This window comes from Scophthalmus maximus, chromosome 14 (genome assembly GCF_022379125.1).
Source record: "Scophthalmus maximus strain ysfricsl-2021 chromosome 14, ASM2237912v1, whole genome shotgun sequence".
Taxonomy (NCBI): Eukaryota; Metazoa; Chordata; class Actinopteri; order Pleuronectiformes; family Scophthalmidae; genus Scophthalmus; species Scophthalmus maximus.
Window position 1 is genome coordinate 3,907,194 of NC_061528.1, and position 25,071 is coordinate 3,932,264.

A 25,071-nucleotide genomic window follows, 5' to 3' on the forward strand; every position below is an offset into this window, starting at 1 on the left:
GATTATTAGACTTGGGAGTTTTTAGAAAGAGACACGAACACATTGTAGTCACAAAGCATCAGTACATCCCCACACCAGCAGCGAGCCATCGCCATGTCCACACAGCACGCCGCGAGCAGAGGGAGTGAGTACACACAAGCCAAAAAGGGAAGCGTTGCCGGGAGGTCAAGTGCGACGACGGCGTGTCGAGCTACGAGCGTTCACCTCTCTGACCGACTCGGAGTCAGGCACGGGGCCTTGGGGGTCGGCGACAGGTAGCCCGGCGTCTGTACTTTTCTCCAGACTGTGGCCTTGACCCGACCGCGGCTTATCAACGTCAGCGCCCTGCGGTTGCTTTGCTGTGTCCGGGCCTGGACTCTGCGGGGGCTCTGCCCCGTCGGGCTCAAGGTTCTGTGGGGGTTTGGTGCCCTGCTGCTGGGCCGCTTTGCTACTGTCCCGGTTCTGGTTCTGGTTCTGCTGGAGGGACAGCAGGTAGGCCTGCTCCTGCTGCAGCTGCCTCTGGAGCTTCTGTGCTTGGCGCTGCTCCTCGAGCTCCCGCCACTTATGCTCCTGAGTACAGGGAGGGTCACGTTGAGCTCAAATGTTTCCACAACATTGGTGTGTTTTTTCTTCTTCTCGGATGACCGGACATTCATACGTAAGGGCAGTTTAGAGTTTTTAAGAGCCGACCTGAGAGTAAAACCACATTCCTCAGGAGAGCTGCAAATAGGAATGTGCCTTTCGCTGTCGAGTATCCGGAGTAAAAAAGTTCAACAGAAAAAAAGGCAAACTCCAGAAAAATCTTCCTGATATTTTCAGTCCATGTCTGGAAACAGCACAGGCCTCAACTAGATGTTATTAATGGTGAGAAACCAGCGGTAAACTAAAGTTAAAGAACTATTTTGTTCACTGTAAGTGCGGATGTGGCCTCAGAGAAAGTATGTTTTGCTGACGGGAGTATGTCTGATTTTTGGGGGGGGGGGGGCAGGGAAGAACCTGTTCAAGTCGTTGAACAAAGTGCTGTACAATTAAAATTTGTAGACAAGAAGATTAAGAATAAAAACAATAGTTACATTAAATTTAAGGCTAATAAGTGATTAAAACTACTTTAAGGACTCTCAAAAGTCTGAGAAAACATCTGGTCTTCAGTTTAACCTTGTAAAATAAATAATTTATCAAAACCACGGATATTAAAGATGCATTTGGCCAAGTGCAGGGGACAATGATTACACTTCGACGTTAGGGCTTTATTTTCCTGCAGTTACTTGAGCTAAAGTATTTTAATATAATTCATATTCAAAACAAACCCGACCTCTTCTACTAACGGGTGACGCACAGACACCACGATGCTGAAACCGCTCACAGGCCACAGATTTTGCTGCAGTTTTTCTTTGCCTTTTTTTAAATCAAAGGGGGAAACTAAATATTTAATAACTTTGGCAAGGGTTGTGCTCAAACATGCCAACCACAGTCAATGAAACGAGTAGTCAACGACGGACGAACCATCGTCCATTGTGGCAAACTGCACGTCTGTTGAAACGCTTAACTTTGGTCAAAAGCGATCAAACCACAGATCTGTTAAGAGCTGTAATGATTTCTCTGAGTTTTGATACTCGTACCTAATAGCATCTATATATAGCAAAACACTGTTGAATCAAACGCATAAGATCTCTGTGCGACGGCGAGACGAAATGTAAGGGAAACATGTTCTTTTCATAACTAGGGTTTATGAATGTTGACAGAGTCGGAGCCGGACAGCGCAGCCGATGATAAAGTGATGGTGTGAAGTAGCGATACGAGCGGTCACATCCTTTCATTATCTGAATATCCTCTGTAAACCCCAGAGGAGGAGAATCCTATTTTAAAAAAAGAAAAGAAAAACATCAAGTGATACAAGCCCTCTCTTCCTGTTGGATGACATCACCATCGCTGAAGGGCCCAGTAAACATCCCGGCTTCCCTGAGAAGAATTATTATGTTCTGACCTCAGCTGTTAACGGCTCCCGTGGGATCCACAAAAGTCATGAGGTAGTTCCAAAGACTTGATTCAGGAAAACTGAATCGGGAAAGTTTGTGTAACGGAGGAATAATAAGTACCTGCATTATGAAATTTAACAACGTGGGAGTCGTTGGAAACATTAAAAATTACCGGTGGGACACAGAAACAGATGGAATAAGATTACGGAAAATGATTTAGAGAGACAGGAGGGGGGGACAAGGTAGAATCTATTTGAAGAAAGACAAGAGAGGAGAAGAGAGGAGGCCAACTCTCAGAGAAAATAAGATATTTCAATATTTTTATAAGGACAAAAAAGAACCCATGTGATTTTCCCAGATTCAAACGCTCACCAGCAGCATGGCCTGTTCGTGGAGCAGCTGCTGCTGCAGGATCTCCAGGTGCCTCTGCTCCTCCTCCAACTGCCGACGGATGTACTCCTGCCAGGCCGAGAGGTCAACGTCAGGAAAGTGGCACAGAACTCAGGAAGAACAGAATTCCCGAGTGGCTGAAATGAGGATGAGGAGAAACGAGGCGACTCTTCCGTTCTTCCGGTTGGCGTACCTGCTCGCGGTCGGCCCTCCTCTTCTCCTCCTCGGCCCTCCGGCGCTCCTCCTCCTCTTTCCGACGCCGCTCCATCTCCTCGACGCGCCGCTTCTCCTCCTGCTCGCGCCGACGCTGCTCGCGCTCCTGCTGCCGCCTCATCTCGCGCTCGCGCCGTTGTTGCTGCAGATGGACACAGGACGAGAGTTTAGTGCCTGTGTTCACTGTCCCAGTTCTACGGCTAGATTTTTGTCTAGTTATGTCAGACATGCGTTTTTTATGATTACTATGATTGGATTCCTGTGACCTACACACAATATTGTTGTAGGAACACAACTGTGATTTGCCGCTGCTGTGAGATATGTATGTTGCTCCAAGTGAAGTAACCTTGAAAGTTATTGATTATGGTTATGTTCAGTTATTTTAGATTCAGCAATATTTATGTCCATCAGCTTTTTCAGGCCCATATTTCAGTAAATGGCTGCCAGGCCCAGAACAAGCCCCAACACGTAATGAGATGATCTATGGTGAAAAAAGTGAAATAAAAATCTGTTACATCACACCATGGAGACAAATACCTGCTGTGAGTTATTCAATTTCGAAAAAAAGCCAAATATTCTCTGGTTCCAGCTTCTCAAAAGTGAAAATTTCTTGTGCTCCTTTTGTCAGATTTTACAGTAAAATAAAAAAATCTTTGGATTTTGAGCTTTTGTCTGCACAATCTGGTCGTAATCTGAAGATCCAAAAGAGCAGGCAGATATTCTCGGGTTGTGGTTACTTACGCGAGTCACACAGCGCTAAGATTCGCTTTCGTCTTTGGCGTGAACGCAACATAATATCTCCCTTTCTTTGTAGCCATTTTATTACAATTTATAGAAAAATAGTGTGGGGAAAGGTACTGTAGAAATAAATCTGGCAGATTAACAGGTAACGATTGATGGAAAAACTTTTTTTGGTTGCTATGCCTCGTTCAAGGCCTCGTGTTCAAGGGCACAGGCCATGCCTTTTAAAATTTGGATTTTAACAACGGCTCAAATGGTACAAACTATGTTGTCTGTTCTTTGGATGGATGTTATTTTTTACTCTGGGGCACATGTTAATGTGTTTATCTGTGTGAGAGGAGAAAGAACTAAAGTGACAGGAAAGATGTTAAAATGTCAAATGTTTCAAGCTCGGCATTAAGACTTAATCATTTAATCAAGAGTGGTAGTTTAAGCCTGACAAGCGGTTTAGCTCCATCTTTGGTTTTCTAAGCAGACGTGTGAAGGCATCACACTGATTCCCGTCCGTCGGTGAAAGCTGCAGGACGACGACGCGCTGTAGGTATCTAGTATCGCGACGCGTCGGGGGTTTGCGCCACTTTCACAGCCGGCTTTTCGTGAAATCCACGCGAGGTATAAATCCATCAACACAGGAGAGCACATGTGCGGCGTTATGACTCTGACACGGCCCCGGTCCAACTGTTGCTCCTGCAGTCTGACTCATGGAGCAACAACAAGCACCGTCATGAATCACAGAACAGCCCCGAGCTGCGACGGCTGTGGGAGAACGCGAGCTGAGTACAGAGACCTCGCACCTTTTGAGGTGTAACACAATTGAAATCGTCTGATTTCATATTTTCTTATTCCATTCATTTCCTCGTTTATCAGTCCCTCATAGTATTCTGCTCTCTCTCTCACTTCTTGTCCTTCTAGAGAATTTAGTTCAGTCTACTTCTGTCCAAATTTATAACCGTCTCTCCTCCTCTGTCCTCTCTTCTATCTCTATTCATTTTTCTCCACACACACACACACACACACACACACACACACACACACACACACACACACACACACACACACACACACACACACACACACACACACACACACACACACACACACACACACACACACACACACACACACACACACAGAGCTCAGAGAGATAAGGGAAACTCATCCTCCGGGGGGGAACCAATTAATTCATTTGTATTCACTGCGGCCCTAAAAAAAATTTGATTCTGGAATCTATTATGTGAAATTATCAAGGTTCTAATCCTATTACACCAGAGATAATGTTCAAATACATATAAAGTGCACCTGACTAATTGGCTTCTCACACTATCATCGAGCGGGACAAACAAACGGATACCGGAGGAGAGATGAGCTGTTAACATGAGTCTGCTATCAACGAATTATTCCAGTTATTTCCTACCGAAGAAATTGTTCCCGTTTGAAAACACAACGTGCCCCAGAAACGTCGGATGAATATCTCAAAACGCGGACGAATAAACCAATAAGATTGCGGCTATATATATATGTGTGTGTGTGTGTGATTTAGATGAACGTGACAGTGGTGTCCTCCTTTAATGACGCCATCCACGATTAAGATGGTTCCACACAACAAAACTGGTGGAATCAAAGTGGACGGCACAAAAGTTTGAATAATCCTGAACGGAACCGGTTTCGGGAGAAACCAGTTCCCGTTTGGTGGAGAGGGGCTAAAAGTGACGTCACCATATCCCCAGATCTCAGCAACGAGTCACTACGTTGACTCAATCTTTTCCAATACTCAAAAATCTTGTCAACTAATTCATCCTTTAAGCTATGAAAGGTAATGTATGCAGCCCGTGCGCGCACCTCCTCCAGCCGCCGCCTCTGCTCCTTCTGCTGCTCGATGCGTTTCTGCCTCTCCGCCAGCAGCTGCCGCTTGTACTCCTCCTGCTCGCGGAGCTGCTGCTCCTGCAGGAGCTGCTGGCGGCGCAGGGCCTCCGAGCGCTCCTTGTTCTCCTGCTGCAGCCGGATGAAGTCCCGGCGCAGGGTGGACTCGCCCGGCACGTTGACGATGGAGCTGTGTGCGGAGGATGCAACGGGCGGGAGTCAGCGACCAGTGGCTAGTTTTTAAGCATTCTTTATTTTAAATTTTTTTTGCTATAGTTACCTTGGCTCTCCCTCTTGCTCAGATGCCTCTTCCTCCTCTTCTTCACTGCCACTGTATTCATATTCAGTTTCATCTGTAGGGAGCAAGGAAGAATTAACTCAACGGCTACGTAAAAAGTCGTAGGAATTTCAGTTTCACAGCCCGACGGAGACCGGTCTTCCTCCCGGGACTCACCCTTCTCGCCCCTCTTCTTCTTGGTCCGGTCGATGTGGTCTTTGAGCTGGATGCGGACCTGCCTCTCGTTGGGCTGGTCCCGGATGAAGGGGTGTTTGAGCAGCTGCTCCGTGGGGGGACGCTGGGTGTAGTTCTTCACCAGGCAGCCCTCGATGAAGCTGAAGAACTTCTTCGACCTGTTCGGGGAAAGTTGAGATGTGTGTGTGTGTTACATACAGGCAGAAGTCTATCTGTTACGATTTGGATTAGATTAAAAATTTAGCCCACCATTTTTTGGACTTGAGTCGAGGAGGGGGGTTCCTGGGAATGAGGAAGAGGGCTCTCATTGGATGCATGTCACACAGGGCTGCAGGAAACACAGAAGAGACAAATGAGGGATCAGTTAAAGCCAAATGAATATTATACCATGCCGAGCGAGGTTTCTGTCACTGTACTTACGAGGAGCTCCCTCGGCCATCTCTATGGCTGTGATTCCACAGGACCACAGGTCACTCTGAAGGACAGAAGACGAGACCAGGCAGGTGAGTTTGTGAATTTTCTTAATAAATGAATCTCTTGATGAGACATCTTCTAATCTATTCCTTCTGTCCAGCCCGTTATACTGTAAAAGAGCAGATCCACTTTGTTTTCTTTCTTCTTCTTCTTCTTACCCTGTAGTCATACGTCGCATCTGGGTTTTCGTCACAAGCAATGACCTCTGGAGCCATCCAGTACGGAGTCCCGATGAAGGTGTTCCTCCGGCCCACCGTCCGGTCCAGCTGAGCGCTCACACCGAAGTCCACTGAGGGAAACAAGATCAGACTCGGTCACAAGTGGATCCAAATCGATGGTGCGTTTTTGTGTGTGTGTTTTATATTTGGGTTTATGTCTGTGATATGAGAGAAATTTAAATTATCCTGTAAGGATGGGAACACAGCTCAACTTGCGTATCAAAATTGATGTTCGGCTGCTGAAAACAGGAGCCTTGAAAATGTGATTAAAACAGTTCTCAAAGATTCAGTCTCTTTTCAGTCTCTCTGAGATTTTACAAATTTCCTTCTCACGCTCAAATCACCACACCCACACACACACCCCCACCCACCCCCACCCCCACCCCCACACACCCCCCCCCCACACACACACACACACACACACACACACACACACACACACACACCCCAACACACACACACACACACACACACACACACACACACACACACACACACACACACACACACACACACACACACACACACACACACACACACACACACACACACACACACACACACACACACACACACACACACACACACACACACACACACACACAAGGAGGTCAAGACGCTGCCTGCGTTCAAAGTCTTTCAGCTGAAACTCCTGAGAGTTTTATTGTGGCCACAGCAGAGACATGTGCTTTTTAAACAGCGCGTCACAGGACAGCCATTAAAATTTAAAAAAAGGTCACAAGGAGAAAACACGATTAAACAAATTGTTGTTACATGGTCTATATTAAAGAAAAAGCAGCGGAGCCAATTAGAACTCTGTTGGCGGGATTGTGAACGGCGGCAGCATCATCTCTGTCGCAACCAGGAAAACAGTTCATGATGGATGGATGGAGTCTTGTGTCAATTTACAGAATTTACAGAAAGAAAAAAACTTCAGTCAGAAGTTATAATAAGACCGAAGTCACGCGTAAAAAAACAAAATCACACTATCAGGTTGGATCAGAGGAGCCAGATTCTTGGAACCTGATGTTGTCTTGACAAATTATTTATGAGGGTCTTTATTGAATGATCACATTAAGATAAATGATTTAATTCAAATAAATATCTATAATAAACTACGTCAATAAGCTGGTTTATCAAAAAAAAAAGAGGCAAAAGTTATTAAAATTGAAAGGGTAACTATGACAACCGCAGCCGGCTGCTGAGTCCTGTTCTAATCCAAGTTAACATGTGACTGCTCACTGACACACAGCGAGAGGGAGAGGGGATTATCTCCAGCTGTTTAATCAGAACGATAACAGATGTGCTTTTTCTGTCTTTTTTAATACGGCACAAAGTATTTACAGGCTCATTTGTGTGTGTGTGTGTGTGTGTGTGTGTGTGTGTGTGTCAATACACTGAGTGCAGCTGAGCTCAGATAGAGGAATGTCCAGGCCAATTTAACCCGGATTCAGAAAATCCGGCTCTGGAACTCGGTCGCTATCGATGTTCGGCATCAGATAATCGAGTGAGGGGTTAAACGGAGCCCTTCTCAAACCTCCAGAACTTCTCGCAGTGTCATCGCGGCCGCCCCCACCGATAATGATCAAAACGTGACGTAATGTCTGATAATTAACCGAACACTTACCCAGTTTCACCTCGGCGTTTTCCGTCAGCAGCACGTTCTGTCCCTTGATGTCACGGTGGATGACGTGATGTGCGTGTAGGTGAGCTAATCCCTGCGGAGACACGCGTAGAGAAACATTAACACACGTCGCAGCGTCACAGAGCAGAAGAGGAAAGAAATAGAAATTCTAAATTTGGCAACAGGAAAACAACACCAAACGTTCTCTCGTATTCTTATTACATGTATAATTCAAATTCAAAATTAGGGGGGATATTGTAGGATTATATCAATCGACCAGATCACATCCTGAACTGATTGAGGACCTCGCGTCCCGCCACACTGACTGACTGCTCTGAGGGTTATAGCGGTTGGGGGGGGCGACGGAGGCGACCCACCCTGAGGATCTCTCGGGAGATGTAGGCGATCCAGTCCTCCTTCAGCGTGTTGCCTTTGGTGTTCTTCACCAGGTCCGTGATGGAACCGGCGCCGCAGAACTCCATCACCAGCTGGAGGAGAGAGAGGACAGAGGTTTACTAAATTAATCGCCAACTGTATTGATAATCGATTCAATCGGTTCAGGTAGTTTTTATGAAAACAAAAGTATAAAATCTCTGACTTCAGCTTCCTAAATGCTATATATTTTCTGGTTTCTTTGCTCCTCTGTGACAGTATTTGGTGTGTGGACAAAACAAAACATCATCTTGGGTGTTTGGGAAACACAATCCACATTTTATGGACCAAACAACTAATCGATTAATCGAGAAAATAACCGACAGCTTAATCGATTATGAAAATACTCGTTAGTTGCAGACCCTAGAAGTTTATATTTAAAGGGAATACAATACTCTTATCCTTTGTAAGTCGTCATGATTCGCTGTGATGATGTCACCGTGTCACAGCAAAGTTGGACAGTTGACCTCTAGGCTATAACACGTCTTTATCACTTCCAGGAGGCTTTTTGTGTGTGTTAAAGTTTTTGTCACAACAATTAGCTTGTAAATTAGTGAGCGATGGTCAGAAACGTGTTCGGAGAGTTTGACCTTTGACTTGTAAACCATTTAAATCTCCTCAGTTCTTCCTTGAGGAGGAACTCCCGCGCGGACGGTGCTGCGGAGACGTTATACAACACGGGCCAGAAAACCTGAAAAACACACTGCGACGCCTTTGGGCCACAGCTGTGGGTGAGGTAACAAACTCCACGGGGGTCAAACCCTTCACCCAATTTGCTTCTGCACTGTGCAGCGTTTTCTAAATGGTTTCACGGGCTAGTGACCCCACTGATGAATGTTTTTAAAACAGGAAATCTGCTCTTCTTCAGTTGTGTTAACTGGGGGTCGATGCAGACGATGAATATGAAGAAAATGACACTCGTACTCTCTCCCACACACACACACACACACACACACACGCGCAGCAGACAGCATGAAGCCATAACCGCGGGGCCTTACAGAGGTCATGGAAGCAGCTGTCAAAACAAACAAGGACCATGTTGTGGAGCGAGAGCGAGCTCCCTCCTCTCGAACATCAGGGTCGTAAAAACCAGGTACTCCCGCCTTTCACGCCTGTCCAGAGGCGATGGCGTTCCTGCTGCTCTCTCCTCGAATCCGCCTCATTCCACTATTGTTCTGCTTTGGTGTTCTCTGCACTCTTCTTCGTCTTCTCCTCCTCCTCCTCCTCAAAGGCGAGGAGGAAAGAAACTCACCCACAGCTGGTCGTCGTGGCCCGGCGGACTCTTTTTGATGAAGGCTCCGTAGTAGGTGGCGATGTTTCTGTGGTGCGAGTATTTCTTCAGCATGTTGATCTCCAGCTTAATTTCCTCCTCTTCATCCTGTGCGGCACAGAGAGGAGCAGGAGGAGGCAGAGGGAGAAACAGATCAGTGTGCAGATTATACATGTACACATATTCTTATTGCCAGTGAGGCAGCAGCGAAGCCGTTATATGAGCTAAATGAGCGCTCAAAACTAATTATATACGTATTATTCCTTTTTTTGGTCGGGTTCTTAAAGTGGGAGATGAAAAATGACCACCATTATTTTGACAGTGATTATAGAATAAGATAAGGTAACATTGGAAAGCTGGTGATTTTCCGAATCTATGTTTTGTTCTTTTATTTTCTTCATCGACCACATCCCTCAACCTAATGGAGTTTTTCCACGTGCTTCATCCTATTTGTGTGTTTTAAGTTTGAGCTTTATTAGTAAATCATTTGGCAAACATTCTTTTTTAGATTATGTATTCGTCTGCATTGTGATCAAAACGCCAAACATCTCTCGAGTTATGACTCGTCAAATGTCAGGGGTTTTTTTAAGTCTCTGTGAATTGCACATTTCTGTTGACTCAGAAATTATTATCAGCATTATTAATATTTTATGGCATAGATATAGAAATGTATATATTAGTAGAAACACAAAACATGGCACTTCAACCCAGTAAAGTATCAGCGAAAAAATTGGCTTATTACTTAAAAGCTTCCGCCTGATTTTCCACACTTCATCTGCAATTGAGAGAAAAAAAATATGAAACAGCAAAAGAAAACTATCATTAACTCAGCAACCAAAGTTATATGACTCCGGATTTTTTTGCTGCTTGTTGGCGTTTGGTCCGTCTCTGACAGACGAGCCGAGGAGGCCAATGGAGGAAACAAACCGCCGTCCAAGAACCAGGCTGATGAACGGATATTACTCCGAAACAAAAAAATGCAGATGCGGCGTGAACTGGAAATGACGATGAGGCCGAGGCGAAACTTATCATCTCTGCCTCGAACACTCACTCAGGATATTACAGGACAGGACTCAGACATAACTAACACGATCAGACGATTACTGTATTTCTCTGTATCGCTGCGGCGCCGCCACCGAGGCTGCGTGACATTTACAGTTTTTGCAAGAACTGGAATCAACTGGTGAACTGTAAAATACTCCTTCATACTAGTGAATTAATTCTTCTTGACGACTGTGGTGCCAAGACATTTTTCCAACCTTCATATTTATCACTGCAGGTGGATTCCTCACTCTGTTCTCTGTCAAGTTCAGTCTGATTTTTAAAAATAAACAGAGATGAGTTTCTTTTTTTTCTTCATAGCCTAAAGGAAATGATTGGCGTTACATGTTGATACTGGAAGACATTTAAACGCGCGGGCGTGTTATCGAGCGCTGCAGCTGCAGGAGAAAGAGACGGCGACTCTGCTGACATTTCTGAGTCGCGGTCCAGAGGTTAAAGAGGGAAACTTCAGCATTTAGAGACGAAAGACGCGTTCACTGACTGTCAACGTCTACAGGTCGGTACACCTGCAGCTCAGGAATCACTATCTCTTAAAGACAGAACTCACAACCAAACTGTATCTAGGATTATTTAAATTTAAAATTGTGGCCAAATGTGTTCATGTTTGGTTCTGCCACTAACTAGCTATTGGATAGGTTGTACAGAGTATATGTCCTGGAGCCCGAACAATATGGACTTTTGGGGGCCGATATCGATTGAGGGAGTACAAGGTTTCCCATACAGATAAATCGGCCGATATATATATATACATATCTGCACAATAAAAGATTTCATATCCGTAAACATAAGCACGGATACAGATGCGTCTGCACTCATACTGATATCGATAAATTGGTCTTCCGGGTTCTCCGGCTTCCTCCCACAGTCCAGAGACATGCAGAATGGGGTTAGGTTCATTGGAGACTCTGAATTGACCGTAGGTGTGAATGTGAGAGTGAATGGTTGTCCGTCTCTGTATGTGGCCCTGGGATAGGCTGGCAACCTGGCGAGGGCCAATGTCAGCTGGGATTGGCTCCAGCCCCCCTCCCCCGCGACGCTTAAGTGGATTAGGCGGTAGACGATGGATGGATGGACATCGCCGTGTGTTATTTGTTCAACACAAAAAAACAGTTTGCCTGTTGGTTATTTGGGCTTTTAATCTGCTGCTGTCTCAAGAGTTCAGCTGGAGTTTTCGACTGCCGGCAAAGGCGATGGGGTCAGTCGGCCGATAATTACAGATGCCGCGGCCCGACTGAAGGAGTAATACGGCTGAAACTTTATTAAGCATTATCCACTGCAGGGAGATGAGCAAAGGTTCAAAATAACAGCAGAGAGAAGAGTCACCCCCCGACTGAGAGACTGTAAGAACTGACTACTACGTGGGTCGTGATAACAACACTATGGGTCCGTCTTGTTCCACCTACTAGGCACTACCTTTCCATTTTCTGCATTCCCACGTATGGTAGGGTGTCCCATTTCTTTTGAAGATCAAGGGGTAGGGGTTTATCTACCCCCCTTCAAACCACTTCAAACGTAGGGTGGTCAGATGCTGTTCTTCAGGTGGAGTGGAAGAACGAGGGAGTAGGGCCAAGCGAGGGGAAATGGGAAACATCAAACCTACATCAAACTGGATCAGCCAGTGAAGAAATAATCCAAATCCTGGGCTGAGAAGTGACAGAGGGATAAATATCCCGATAAAGGATGCCAAGCAGAAAGAAAAGTCAACGTCTCGCCTCTCACGGCAAGATGGTGACGGTAAGTTTGGAATTTTTTTGAGACCACATTTAAATTTTTTGGTTTGTGTTTTTACTCTATTGTCATTTTACTCTTAACATAAGTAAAGTGAACTAAAGTAAACAAAGTATAATAAAGTTGTTTTCAGAAACCAGACAGTTTTCTACACTGAGTTCTACCAGTCACACAGCTCAGAGAATACAAATACATGCACAGACCAGTGTGTGTGTGTGTGTGAGAGAGACAATGACCTGAAGATAAAGCTGCTTCGACAAGGAGACAGTGACATCATCATCCTCCCTCTCTCTCTCTCTTTCATATGTTCACTGTGGCTCTTTCCCTCCATCTTGTTTTGTCCATCTATGTTGGACACTCACTGTCTCCGTCCCTCTCGTCCTCTGCGGCATCACGTTCCATTTCTGTCTCCTATAATGACTTCAGTCCCAATGTTCTCGTACAGTATCCCATCATTACGACACCTCACCTCCCTTTCTCTTGCTCCTTCACTCCCCCCCCCGAACTGCATATTCACAGTCAGTCATTCAAAACAAGGCGTCCTGAAGCTACTCATTATCATTCCTGGGCATGAAGTGGTGGGGAGACACAGTGGCGGCCATATTGCCGCTGAAGTATTACAGCGCACAATGTGAGGGGGAGCGACAGGACGGCCGCAAAATGGAAGCACGAAGGAAAAATGGGAGAAGAGTCGGCGGGAGACTTTGGCTTCGACGGAGGTCAAGAGAGGTCAGACAGGAACCTGTAGTTTATCAATCCTGTCATATCTATTACAAAACGACCCATAACCCAAATGCATCACATGTAATATTCAGTACTCTCGCCAAGTTGATCGTATAATTGTGGATGGAATCTCTTGACACAACTTCTCACTGCACATTTCTGGTTTGTTTGTCATAAATGGAAACGGTCAAACTCTGAACGGACAGAGAGGGTGGGAGGGAGGTGATACAGACGGACGGACAGACGGAGGGACAGACGGAGGGGGGCAGACGGACAGACAGACGGACAGGCAGACGGAGGGGCAGACAGACAGACAGGCAGACAGGCAGACGGAGGGGCAGACAGACAGACAGGCAGACAGGCAGACGGACGGCTGGCAGGCAGGCAGGCAGGCAGGCAGGCAGGCAGGCAGACAGACAGACAGACAGACAGACAGACAGACAGACAGACAGACAGACAGGCAGGCAGGCAGGCAGGCAGGCAGACATACAGACAGGCAGACAAGCTAGAGATTATAGCGACAAAGGCAAATTAATTCAGAGAGAAATGACACTGCAGAGATAAAGGCGCTTGCTCTTGGGATTTTCTACTAATCAAGATCGATGTTTTTTTCTTCCCCTGCCTGAATCCCACTGGATTACATCGAGGGAACAGCAGCAGCAGCGAGAGACGCAGAATGCAGAGCTGCTGCTTCTGCAGCTACATTTCTCTTCTCTGCCCGTCCTTCTGTTTCTGTCTAGTTCCCCCTCAAAAAAGGATAAAGATGACTTCACCATTTATTTTTCTAGTCCCAGACACGCTCTCTCTCTCTCTCGTTTTTCAAAGAAAACAGAGGTGGTGGCTGAAGGAGAGATGGCTGGAGAAGATAAAAGGAAGAATAAGATCAAGATCTGGGGGAGAAAAAAAGGGGAGAGAAGGAGTAAAACACGGGGGGGGGGGGGTTGTGGAGGATGTAATGGAGGAAGAGGACGGACCGGAGAGAAGAGAGATGACAAATGGATGTAGGTGAAGAGAGAAGTGTGCGAGTGGCGATAGGCCCTCCCCCATAATCCCACTGCACTTCAGCTGAACCTGCTCTGAGGAGTAAAGAAAGAAATGTAATAAATAAAACTCCCTCTCTTCTTCTCCTTATCTACGTCCTCTCTCCCTCGGTCTTCTCTCTGTATCACCGTGCGATTGCTGGCTGCCCTTCCTCTCGCTGCTCTTACAGAACATTAGCGCTGGGCGAAAGAGGAAAAAAATATTCATACAGAAGTTAAAAGGTTTTTCGCTGAAGGAAAACGAGAAACGTCGATATGCTAATCAACAAGCGACACTGTTAGATAAAGTACCGATGAAGCCAATCGCACAAACGATAACTTTACTACACAACATATATATATATACAGTATATATACAGTGTATATATACATTTACTGTATGTATATATATACAGTATATAAATATATACATATACACACATATATGTGTATGTATATATATATATATATATATATTATCTAATGCTGACTGAAATGAGGATTAAATCCTCTACATCAAAAGCCCTGCCCCTGTACTTCTCTCTCTGTCCACTTGCTCTTTTCTTTTTCTTTTCTTTCTCCGTCCTCTCTCCTCACTCAGAATGTGGAACAGGAAGTGGTATGTGGGTCAGAGCGCATATGCACAAGGAGCCGAGAGTGGACATGCACACGCACACACACACATATGCACACACACGCGCACGCACACACACACACACACACACACACACACACACACACACACACACACACACACACACACACACACACACACACACACACACACACACACACACACACACACACACACACACACACACACACACACGCACACGCACACACACACACATATGCAAACACGCGCGCGCACACACACACACACGCACGCACACACACACACGCGCGCACACACAAGCGCACACGCACACACACACACACACACACAAAACCACACACAGGAAAAGAGATGTATAGCTGAGTTTTATTGCATCTGCGGCAGGCGGGTGTGTGAAAGCTATTGTGTTTCCCTTCAGAGGTCTCACACACACACACACACACACACACACGCATAAATGTTGCATGAGATTAGTGCGTGTGTGTAAATGTCAAGCTTTTCCATTGCGGACAACTTCCTCTGCTCAACCGTCACTGTTGGCAAACATCCAGACAAACCGATTCGTGTTTGTTTTAAGAAAACGGGGCCGAACTGAAAATACAATGTAACCGTCATGTCTTGAACATTCCCCCACATGTGCATTTCTCATCAGTGATTCAGCTCGTATTGAATACATAAACACGTTCCCATCGAATGTTCCCGATCCTTCTTCACGTCCTCTGTCTTTTAATGTCCACAGCTGGGAACGGAGATTTGTGCCTGCGGGTCAGTCAGACGTAAAAACTGGATTTTTCATCAGGACACAATGGGCCTGGTTATCTGCCAAAGTGCTGCTAAAGTAAACTAACTAATCGTCATCGCGGGCTCGGCAGTGACCACTATTATTGAATTTCCTTCAATTTAGCAGCTCAGCTTTTTCTGTATTATACTCGGTAAAGGGTGGGAAAGCCTTTAAATAGTATTTAAACCACTTTAAGACACTAAACCCCACTTTAAGTACATTTTCTCAGCATTAGAAGGTCGAGAAAACGGACATCATGACTAATCAATACACAGACCTTAATAAAAGAGGCCACAATCTGCCCAGTATTCAACAACATGATTCATAACACCCACAGGCTTTTTTTTCCAGCAGTCATTTGTTTTTGGCCTTCCTCCCTTTGTCCGACTTGATAAGCTCACAGACGTTGTACAAATAGGAATGAGAACGGATTTATCATATTTACTCATGAGGTTTGGCTTGACCACTTCACAGCAGATTTTGATTCAACTTCCACTCCTCAAATTTTGATATAATCTAATAAGATTAGTCAGTCCAGATCAATTGGATTAGTCAGTGTCGGAGAAATCAAGTGTACGATACTTTTCATTAACAGACAAAATACCTGGATCATTTGATAAAGTGCGCAGGCGCCGACCGTGAACGCAGCCTGTCACAGTCACTGCTGCTCGCTTGTCTATACTCTAACTTTTTTGTTATTTTCCCCTTTCCAGCACTTACTCTCTTTTTTTTTTCTTTCAATAAAGTATTTCTGATTCTGATGATGATTGTTTATTCTTCCGCCTGTATGTTCCTCTAGCTGGGATACAAAGGGTTAATGGTTTCATATCGCACCTCTTTGGGTCCATATGAATAACGAGGGGCACAAGATGAATTCAAGATCAAGATTTCCACTTGTGAAATATTGGATTCTTTGGATTTCATTATCATTATTTCAATAATATTGGATTAATCTGATGTTGAACTGCTCATAATATATATCCTCACTAAAATGATTGGTGCGGTCACAAGTCAAAACTAACAAGGCAGGAAACGGCTGCCCACATCTTTGAAAGATCTTAAACTACAGTCGATTTTTAAATATCAAATAGTCTTGACATGAATTTTCAATGCAAAAGGATTTGGAAAAAAAACATCTGACTTGCACACATCTGCCGCAGGCTTTGCTGCAAACAAAAGACAAAGACCAGACCCTTGATGTCGAGATTCAAGGAAAAGACCAAAAGTTTCAACTGTTCCAGAGACATCAGGGCCAATTCCAGAACTTAATCCTGGAACGTCTGAGTGTTTCTCATGACTGATTACGACGCTATCTCTTGTTGTACTAACTGCCCGTTAATATCACAGATTTACTATCTGACCAATCTTTTTACATCTCCGTCCTGACAAAAAAAGGACCTAAGGTTAATCATTATGGGGTTTTTTATAGACAGATAAAACCAGTGGGGTAAAAGATTATATCTGACAGCCTTGATGATACACTCATTCCTCTTAAAGCGTCTGGACAGGAAACGGTCAAACGACCTCAAATATGTGTTTGCGAATTCTTTTCCCATCCTCTCAGTTAAGTTGTTCATTCAATGATGAGTAACACAAAAGAGACGGGGGGTGGAAAGCACCAAATACTGTTGATGCAGTTATACTGTATTAGGAATACCAGGAAATGTCTGCATGTATACACACCGAGAAAGAAATACAAGCTCTGATTACACGGGCAGAAACAGCCCTCTGGGTCCTTACTCAACTCTGTGGAAGCTGGCAGGCACGCACTCATGTCCTCGGATAACACACACACGTACACACACACGTACACACACACGTACACACACACACACACACACACACACACACACACACACACGTGTTCAATCTTCAAGACTGTGTCCTAAACTGCTCTTGGGAAATTGAAAAATCTGTCAAGCTTTAACACAAAGCTCATATTTACCCAATAAGGGGAAAATGTATTCTATGAGGTTTGGAAACTGTGATTCAATGCATGAAATTAGGATTATTTTTGAAGACAAAAGTCACTGACATGTGGTTGTGGAGTGGAAAGGGGAAGAGGAGTCAGAGAGACAGACAGTGTTCACTCTGGTGTTAACTGTTACACTGACAGTAGGTAGAGAACTAGTTCGGACCCAGTCCGTCAGATGCAATGAAACTAAATTTGGGATCGATTCCAAAAGCTGCAGAAGCAGAATTATGCTGATGCTGTGGTGAGTGAAACCGCTGCAGCTGCTGCATTGATCTCCCCTCATGCATCTGTTTAATGCATCTAGTCCATGTTTCTACGGATTCAAATGCACTCTACTTACGACAGAAAAGAAAGAAGAAAAAAAAAAAAGCTTTCTCATTTTTAAAAAGAATTCATCAATGCTGCCACAGGGCAGCAGCAGGTTCAGCCAGCATGCAGTTAGAAATGACTGCAGGCTGTAAATCTGTGACTTTTTGCAGTGACAGCAAAAACGGCATATTTCAGCACACGCACACACATATATATATATATATATATATATATATAGATATATACAAAAGTTGTAAAGCTCTGCTGAGGTGGAAAAGTTGTATTATTAATAAAAGCAAAAATCATGAAAAATAGCGGCAGAAGAAAACATCTCATCTATCTGCAGAGGTTGAGGTTTGACCACTGACTGTATATAAAGATGGGATGACATGTGAGCTCACAACAGGTGAAGCCAAAACATCCCTATCGCCCCCTGGTGGCTTGTATAGGCCATAAACCCCGCCCCCCTCCATGTTATGTTGATGATGTATGTTGTAAATGTTCATTATCCCTCATTTCTCATGATTGACAGAAAGCATGGACTTAATTGAGATCTATCTGGTAACAATATCGAAAGAATACATCGATCTGTGTTTACTGACCTCCGTGACATCCATGACCTTGATGGCCGCCAGCTGTCCCGTCTTGACATGTCGACCCTGGAGAAAAACAGAAGAGGAGAGACGCACATGAGGAAAAGCCCCTTTATTTTCTTGCCCTGTGGTCTCTGCACGTTCATTTTGGGTTTGGGTATACAGTAGGACAACTAAGAGCACAACATGACAATAATTATAAAGATAACCAGCACCGTTGTCATGTGAGGCTGCATTTGATGAAGCCATGAAACCCCCGCAGCCATGTTGGAGTCCTTACAGCGTTAGTTATTGTAAACACCAGACGAACAAAAACAACGTGAAGAAACAACGCACTGCATCTGTCTGCAACGTGTTCGTGTAGCCTGTGTGTGCGTCAGTGTGTGTGTGTGTGTGTGTGTGTGTGTGTGTTTGTGTGTGTGCGCGCCATGTGTGTCTGAACCGCCACACGATCACGTTTCCTTTGTGTGAACCGGGACTGCGACACCCGAGCCACCGGCCCCTGGTTCCTGAATGAGCCGGCAAAGTTGGGAGTGATGACGGATTTAGCCCATTTTAGGTTTAGCTGCCGCGGGGGACAAGTGTGTGTGTGTGTGTGTGTGTGTGTGTGTGTGTGTTGAGTCAGAGGTCAAGGCTGATGGAGAGAGCAAACTGCAAAGATGACAATGAAGCAAATCTCTGCCGGTGCCAAACTCTGGGAACGACAGTGTGGGAATGTAAAGGTGAAGGAGGAGTAAATCTTTAAAAAAAGAAGAAGAAAAAAACATGAGAAACTGAAATAAACATGAGACAAAACTCATGACATAACAAGCCGACAGAGCATCAGAGGAATAGTACAGTAAGTGTGGGGGGGGGGGGGGGGGGGGGGGTGATTTTTGTATGTTGTTTTGTTGAAATATGAAACAGTCGTGTGCGAGGAGAGAGGAGTGTAGACACTGAGGGGATGTGGGGGATATCAGTTAGAAAATTAAAGTGGAGGCGTGTTGATGTTGAACCTTATCAGCTGTAAAACAGGGAAGGGGAAAACAGCGACGGTTGAAGGAGAGGACGAACTGGAGCAAAGGGAGGAGGGACAGGAAAGACAAACAGAGACTTTTCGATGCGGACGCTGGAAATAACGAGTGAGGTTATTTGAAAAGCAAGACGAGACAAAGGGGTTAAAGTGTACGTCTGCGAGGTTGTTTTAGAAAACGTCCGAGGCCGATTAAGAATTTAAATGAAATTAAGTTTTGTTCATTTGCTGCAACAGATTTGCCTCAGATCAAATCCTACAAATAGCCAAAGTCATCCTCGTGCTATGGACTGTTAGACTAGTGTGTGTGTGTGTGTGTGTGTGTGTGTGTGTGTGTGTGTATGAGTGTGTGTCTCAATGCAATTCAGCCACAGCACGCCAACATCCATCAGCCTCCATTAAACTCTCGCATCCATCTTACTGTAGCGCTGCTGAGTCATCAGTTTCTTACTTAGCACACACACGCGCGCGCGCACACGCACACACACGCACACGCACACACAATGCACTTATGGTGTATATCAATTGTCCAACCTGTAGTGTTAATGTCTGCACACACACACCAAACATGAGAGCTGAACACTTTCAAACAGTGACAGTCAACTGACACTGTGCGTGCAAACACACACACACACACACACACACACACACACACACACACACACACACACACACACACACACACACACACACACACACACACACACACACACACACACACACACACACACACAGCGTTGACAGTTTGACTATGGGAAAACTTCCTTATTATAAGTTTTTACCAGTAAAGTAAATAATAACCGAGACGCTGTCTAAATGATGAAGCGTTCGAGTGATTGTGTGTGTGTGTGTGTGTGCGTATCCGCTGTGTGTGTGTGTGTGTGTGTGTGTGTGCGTATCCGCTGTGTGTGTGTGTGTGTGTGTGTGTGTGTGTGTGTGTGAGTAAGAAAGGTGACCTCAAAACCCAGACTGTAATAATTACAGAATCCCCCCAGAAGCCGCCGCAGACGCACACACACACACACACACACACACACACACACACACACACACACACACACACACACACACACACACACACACACACACACACACACACACACACACACACACACACACACACACACACACACACACACACACACACACACACACACACACACACAATGGCGAAGAGATGACATCATCTTCTCTGGTTCCTTTGTTCAGGAACGAGACGGAGACACAGACACACACCTGGGCGATATGGACCCATGGAGGAAGACAGAGGATCGGTCAGTCTGACAAAGGTCACGACTGAAACAAACGTCTCTCCTTCTAGCTTGTGATTTACACATGTGATGACGTGATATGATTCACGTTCAAGTTAATAACTGAGATCTGGGGGAAAACATCGGCTTTACTCTGTGTCAGACAAGACAGGAAGACAGGAACGTTTAGAGTCACACAGGATGGAAAAAAACTTCAGTCCAGCCACATTGTGTAAACCAGTAGTTCCCAACCTGGGGGTCGGGGACCTGTGATGGGCCACAAGATAAATCTGAGGGGTCTGAAGATGATTAACGGAACCGGAAGGGAAAAAAGAGAAACAATTTTTTCAGACTGTCCAATTTGTTTATTTGTATCTTCTCTGAGTCTATCTAGATATGAAAATGTCAGTCTGGTACAACAAGTTAGAACCTGTAGATAATGGAAATCAGTGGCATTGACATAATCTGTTTTTTTTTTTAAAACAGAAATGGACGCCAAGTGCATCTGAAATATTGGTAAATTGCTAACTTACTAATTACATTGTAAAAAAAAAAGCTTTACATTTCCAAATATGGTGATTTAAGGAACTTTAAGAAGTCAGCCTACAAAATTATGGATTTATGGATGTTTGAATCGATGTTTTCTCCCATAACATTCTGGTTTCATTCGCTCAGATCTTCACACAAGACGCAACAAATCCAGACTTCAGGAGACTCAGAAACAAGTCATTTCAGACAGAACTAGAATCAGCGGTGATGACTGGACATCTTCAGCTATTCCACCTTAACCAGATGTTATAAAAAAAAAACATTCAGAAATGGAAATAAAATCAGCTGTACATCCACATGACTGCTTTTTCCTTCTGGGAAAAAAAACCGAAGAAACTTCAATAAATTCTTCCTTTAACTTTTTGTTCGGACAAAAACCTTTTACCACCGTGGAAGTGGATAAAGTATCTACTGAGCCTCTCAGCTGACGTCACGCTCCATCCAAACATGACATCACCCTTCTGTCACCCGACTCTCCCATGACCAGCGCCGCGCTCCGTCTCCCATGTGCTCCAGTCAAGTCTGCCCGGGGGGATGTTCGGAGCAGAGATTCCCCTTATCGTGGTAAAAAAAAACCCGGAGGGCGCCGGAGGTGAGAGTCACAATCCGTGTCGGTTTTCACTCGACTCACATGGTCTTTTTTTTTTTCCCCAGACGCCCTCAAGGAAAGGTTTTATTTGTGGGGATGAAGTGACTGTGTCTGTATCACATAACAATCCGCTCACATGGACCAAAAGATGTGGTTCTTTCCCCCAGCGTGGATGAACTGTGTATTATCTTTTTAATTCAACAAACATTCAATAATGCTCTGAGTAAAAAACATTTAGATTTTCCAATCAAACCTAAAACTCTCTCATATTCAGTATTAAGAAACCTCCTGATTCTTATTTCTGTTAATCCACCGTTCGGCCTATAAAATGTTGAATAAAAGTAGTTACATATACCCATCACGGACCCCTACAGCCCGAGGTAACATCTTAAAATAGAGTCCTGTGTCCAGCTAACAGATAGAAACACAAATATATTCAATTTATAGTCACATGAGACAAAGAAAATCACATTTGAGAGGCTGGAACCAATGAGCAGTTGGCGTTTTCGCTTGAAAATGATCTAACGATGAATCCGTGTTCCGTCAATCCAGTCGCTTGTCTTGTCGGACAAAAAGAGCAGCTAATCCTCATGTTTAAGAAGTTGGAACCAGAGAATGTTCAACCTCATATTAATCCATCCATCGTCTACCGCTTAATCCACTTAGGGGTCGCGGGGGGGGGGCTGGAGCCAATCCCAGCTGACATTGGGCGAGAGGCGGGGTTCACCCTGGACAGGTCGCCAGCCTATCGCAGGGCCACCTCATATTAATGTTCAGGGGTTTTTCTTATAACTTATTGTGCCTTCATCCTCTCAGAGCTAATGGGTTTAAATATATATCAACATGGATGTATGAGTGTTCACTGTGTTTTTGGAGCCAGTAGGGGCCACAGGACGAACGCCCGGTCAGCAGACCGATGAGTTGCGGATCTGCGCTCGAGAAGTTCACACGTGAAGGTGCTGATGTCTGGACCCACTGTGGGAACATTTTTACTCCAGCGAGTCCCACTTTGGTTTCAGAGCATCAGTGACTCACCAGCTTCCTCCCCTGGCAGCCGGCACTCACTTTAATCAGCCGCTGTTTGCCAACACCGCCTGCCTGCCCGGCCCGCCGCTCCTCCCCACAGACCACCAGCTCCACTGACGTCTTTTCTTTTTTAAACATTTGCTGACTGCACATTTTTATTTTGCTGAGCTGGCCTGACAATTTTAATGAATTAGTCGAATACAGAGTTTAAGGTACAATGTATGAATAATTAGAGTTTGACCGATTTGGATTTTTGGGGGCTGATGCCAATATCGATATTGGGGAGTACGAGATTTCCTATACATCGGCCAATATATATATATATTTCTAAATTTTATTTTATCAATCATTCTTAAGATGTCGTTATCAAACCTTTGTGACAAAGAATGTAATTGATGCTTGATATTTTAGTTTTACTATAAACTTTATCGTAAATAACAAAAAATAATTAGAAAACACAAATACAACCAAATATATAGAACTTGAATTAAGAAAATAAACAATGTATTTTATGTAAAATGTGAACATAAATGCATTTAATAGATTTTTTTTTCTTAAAGCTCCTCGTTCAATAGCCCCGTGGGTTCATAGAATCAAATCTGTAAACAAAATTATGCCATTTTCTGCGAAAACGCCGTGTGCAGCGTTACATGACCGGGGTGACATCTGTCGTCTCTGACTGCGTGGTTTGTTCATCATAATGCTCTGCAACCGTCTCAAGATGGATCATTTATCTAATATTTGTTTGCAAATGGCTCCATATTGTATCTTTAACATACATAATACCCTACTTCCATTTGACATTTGGAACCGTTTGTTTTTTTCCGCGCCGACAGTTTCACAGACTGCTAAGTGCATTTGCAGCAATTTCAAGAAAACAAAATAAAAGCGAGTATTTAAAAAACGACAATCAGCGAGCCGAGCACAAAGCGGACATTTAGAGAGAGGCCCGGTCATGTTCCGATGACCTTTAAAGCTTCCTCCACTCTGATCGCTCCTCTCTCCAATCAGGGCCCAGCGAGGGGAGCGGGCATCAGCTTTAATGACGTCCCTCGCTCAGACGGGCGGGACCTGACCCCAGAGTTCATAAGTGACCCCCTGCTATGATCCTTCAGCTGATGCGACCTTTGACCCTGGAAGCTTCGACTCTTAAGGGGGGAAGGGAGAAGGAGAGCGGTCTGGGTTTCTCATTAAAGTGGAAGAAACGCAAGCCGAACCCAGATACTGATCGATGGTCAGTTTCCTAGTTACGTCTCACCAGTGTTTTGCAACATCAGGCGAAACCTGAGAGTAGAAAATGAGTTCTAATAAAGTGGAACTTTGAACTGCAGATGATGATTACTCTATAGATTTTATTGTGTTTGTGTTGGGAGGCTTTTTTCTGCCTGTTTCTTTTTGAAGTGGAGACGAGCTAGAGAGAGAGAGATGAGGCCAAAGACATGCAACAGGGTTCAACAGCCATAATCAAATCAGGGATATCGCATTCACGCCCCATAAAGCTACTGGTTTTATATATTTGTCATATTCCTATTCCCAGAGAATCATTACATTCAAAGGAATTTTGGCCGGCGGCGACATCTCACAGCAACATTTCTCCCTCTGTTGGTGCTGTGCTTTTCCTTTAAAAGACCTGGAAATGTATTTTCCGCACTTTCTCAGGCCGCTGCCAGAAAACACTGGACGTCCGGAGAAACAAATAAAAGGTGCAGTGAGAGGAGATGAGCAAGAAGAAGGGTTTGACTTTTTTAAGGGTTACGGTTAAAATGATGTTTGGGTATTTAGTTGTGATGGTTAAGGTTAAGGGCTTGGCAATGAAATACAGTCGGACACGGACGTGTGCGCGTGCGTGTGTGCGTGTGTGTGAGATGGTCAGATAACCAGTCGAGGGAAGAGGGGAGCTGCGCGACTTCCCCCGAAGGAAATGCCTGGGGAGTGCAGTCATCATGGATCACCACACGCACGCACGCACGCACGCACGCACACACACACACACACACACACACACACACACACACACACACACACACACACACACAGACACACACACACACACACACACACACACACACACACACACACACACACATTTATGTTCCATCTTAAACAGGTAATATGTACTTCCACATAATAATCTGTTATCAACATATCCACATAGTTTGTGTTAAACCTAAATTTGGACATATGCCCGGC

General features: G+C 44.7%; 1 protein-coding gene across 9 annotated transcripts in view; it reads right to left on the minus strand.

Annotated features, from left to right (window-relative positions):
• Window positions 1–25,071, minus strand: part of LOC118320415 (mitogen-activated protein kinase kinase kinase kinase 4-like) — a 70,882-nt gene that overhangs the window by 17,830 nt on the left and 27,981 nt on the right. For 6 of the 9 annotated variants that reach the window (XM_047337321.1, XM_047337318.1, XM_047337320.1 and 3 more), the window contains exons 3-15: window positions 18,465–18,521; window positions 9,632–9,757; window positions 8,325–8,435; window positions 7,951–8,041; window positions 6,264–6,394; window positions 6,052–6,106; window positions 5,881–5,959; window positions 5,614–5,789; window positions 5,440–5,512; window positions 5,139–5,349; window positions 2,539–2,700; window positions 2,328–2,414; window positions 205–549 (exon numbers count right to left, since the gene is read on the minus strand). In XM_047337321.1, the coding sequence (XP_047193277.1) occupies window positions 205–549; window positions 2,328–2,414; window positions 2,539–2,700; window positions 5,139–5,349; window positions 5,440–5,512; window positions 5,614–5,789; window positions 5,881–5,959; window positions 6,052–6,106; window positions 6,264–6,394; window positions 7,951–8,041; window positions 8,325–8,435; window positions 9,632–9,757; window positions 18,465–18,521 (1,704 nt within the window). The remainder of the gene's footprint in view (window positions 1–204; window positions 550–2,327; window positions 2,415–2,538; window positions 2,701–5,138; window positions 5,350–5,439; window positions 5,513–5,613; window positions 5,790–5,880; window positions 5,960–6,051; window positions 6,107–6,263; window positions 6,395–7,950; window positions 8,042–8,324; window positions 8,436–9,631; window positions 9,758–18,464; window positions 18,522–25,071) is intronic. The other 3 variants (XM_047337322.1, XM_047337319.1, XM_047337323.1) reach the window with 1 other exon arrangement.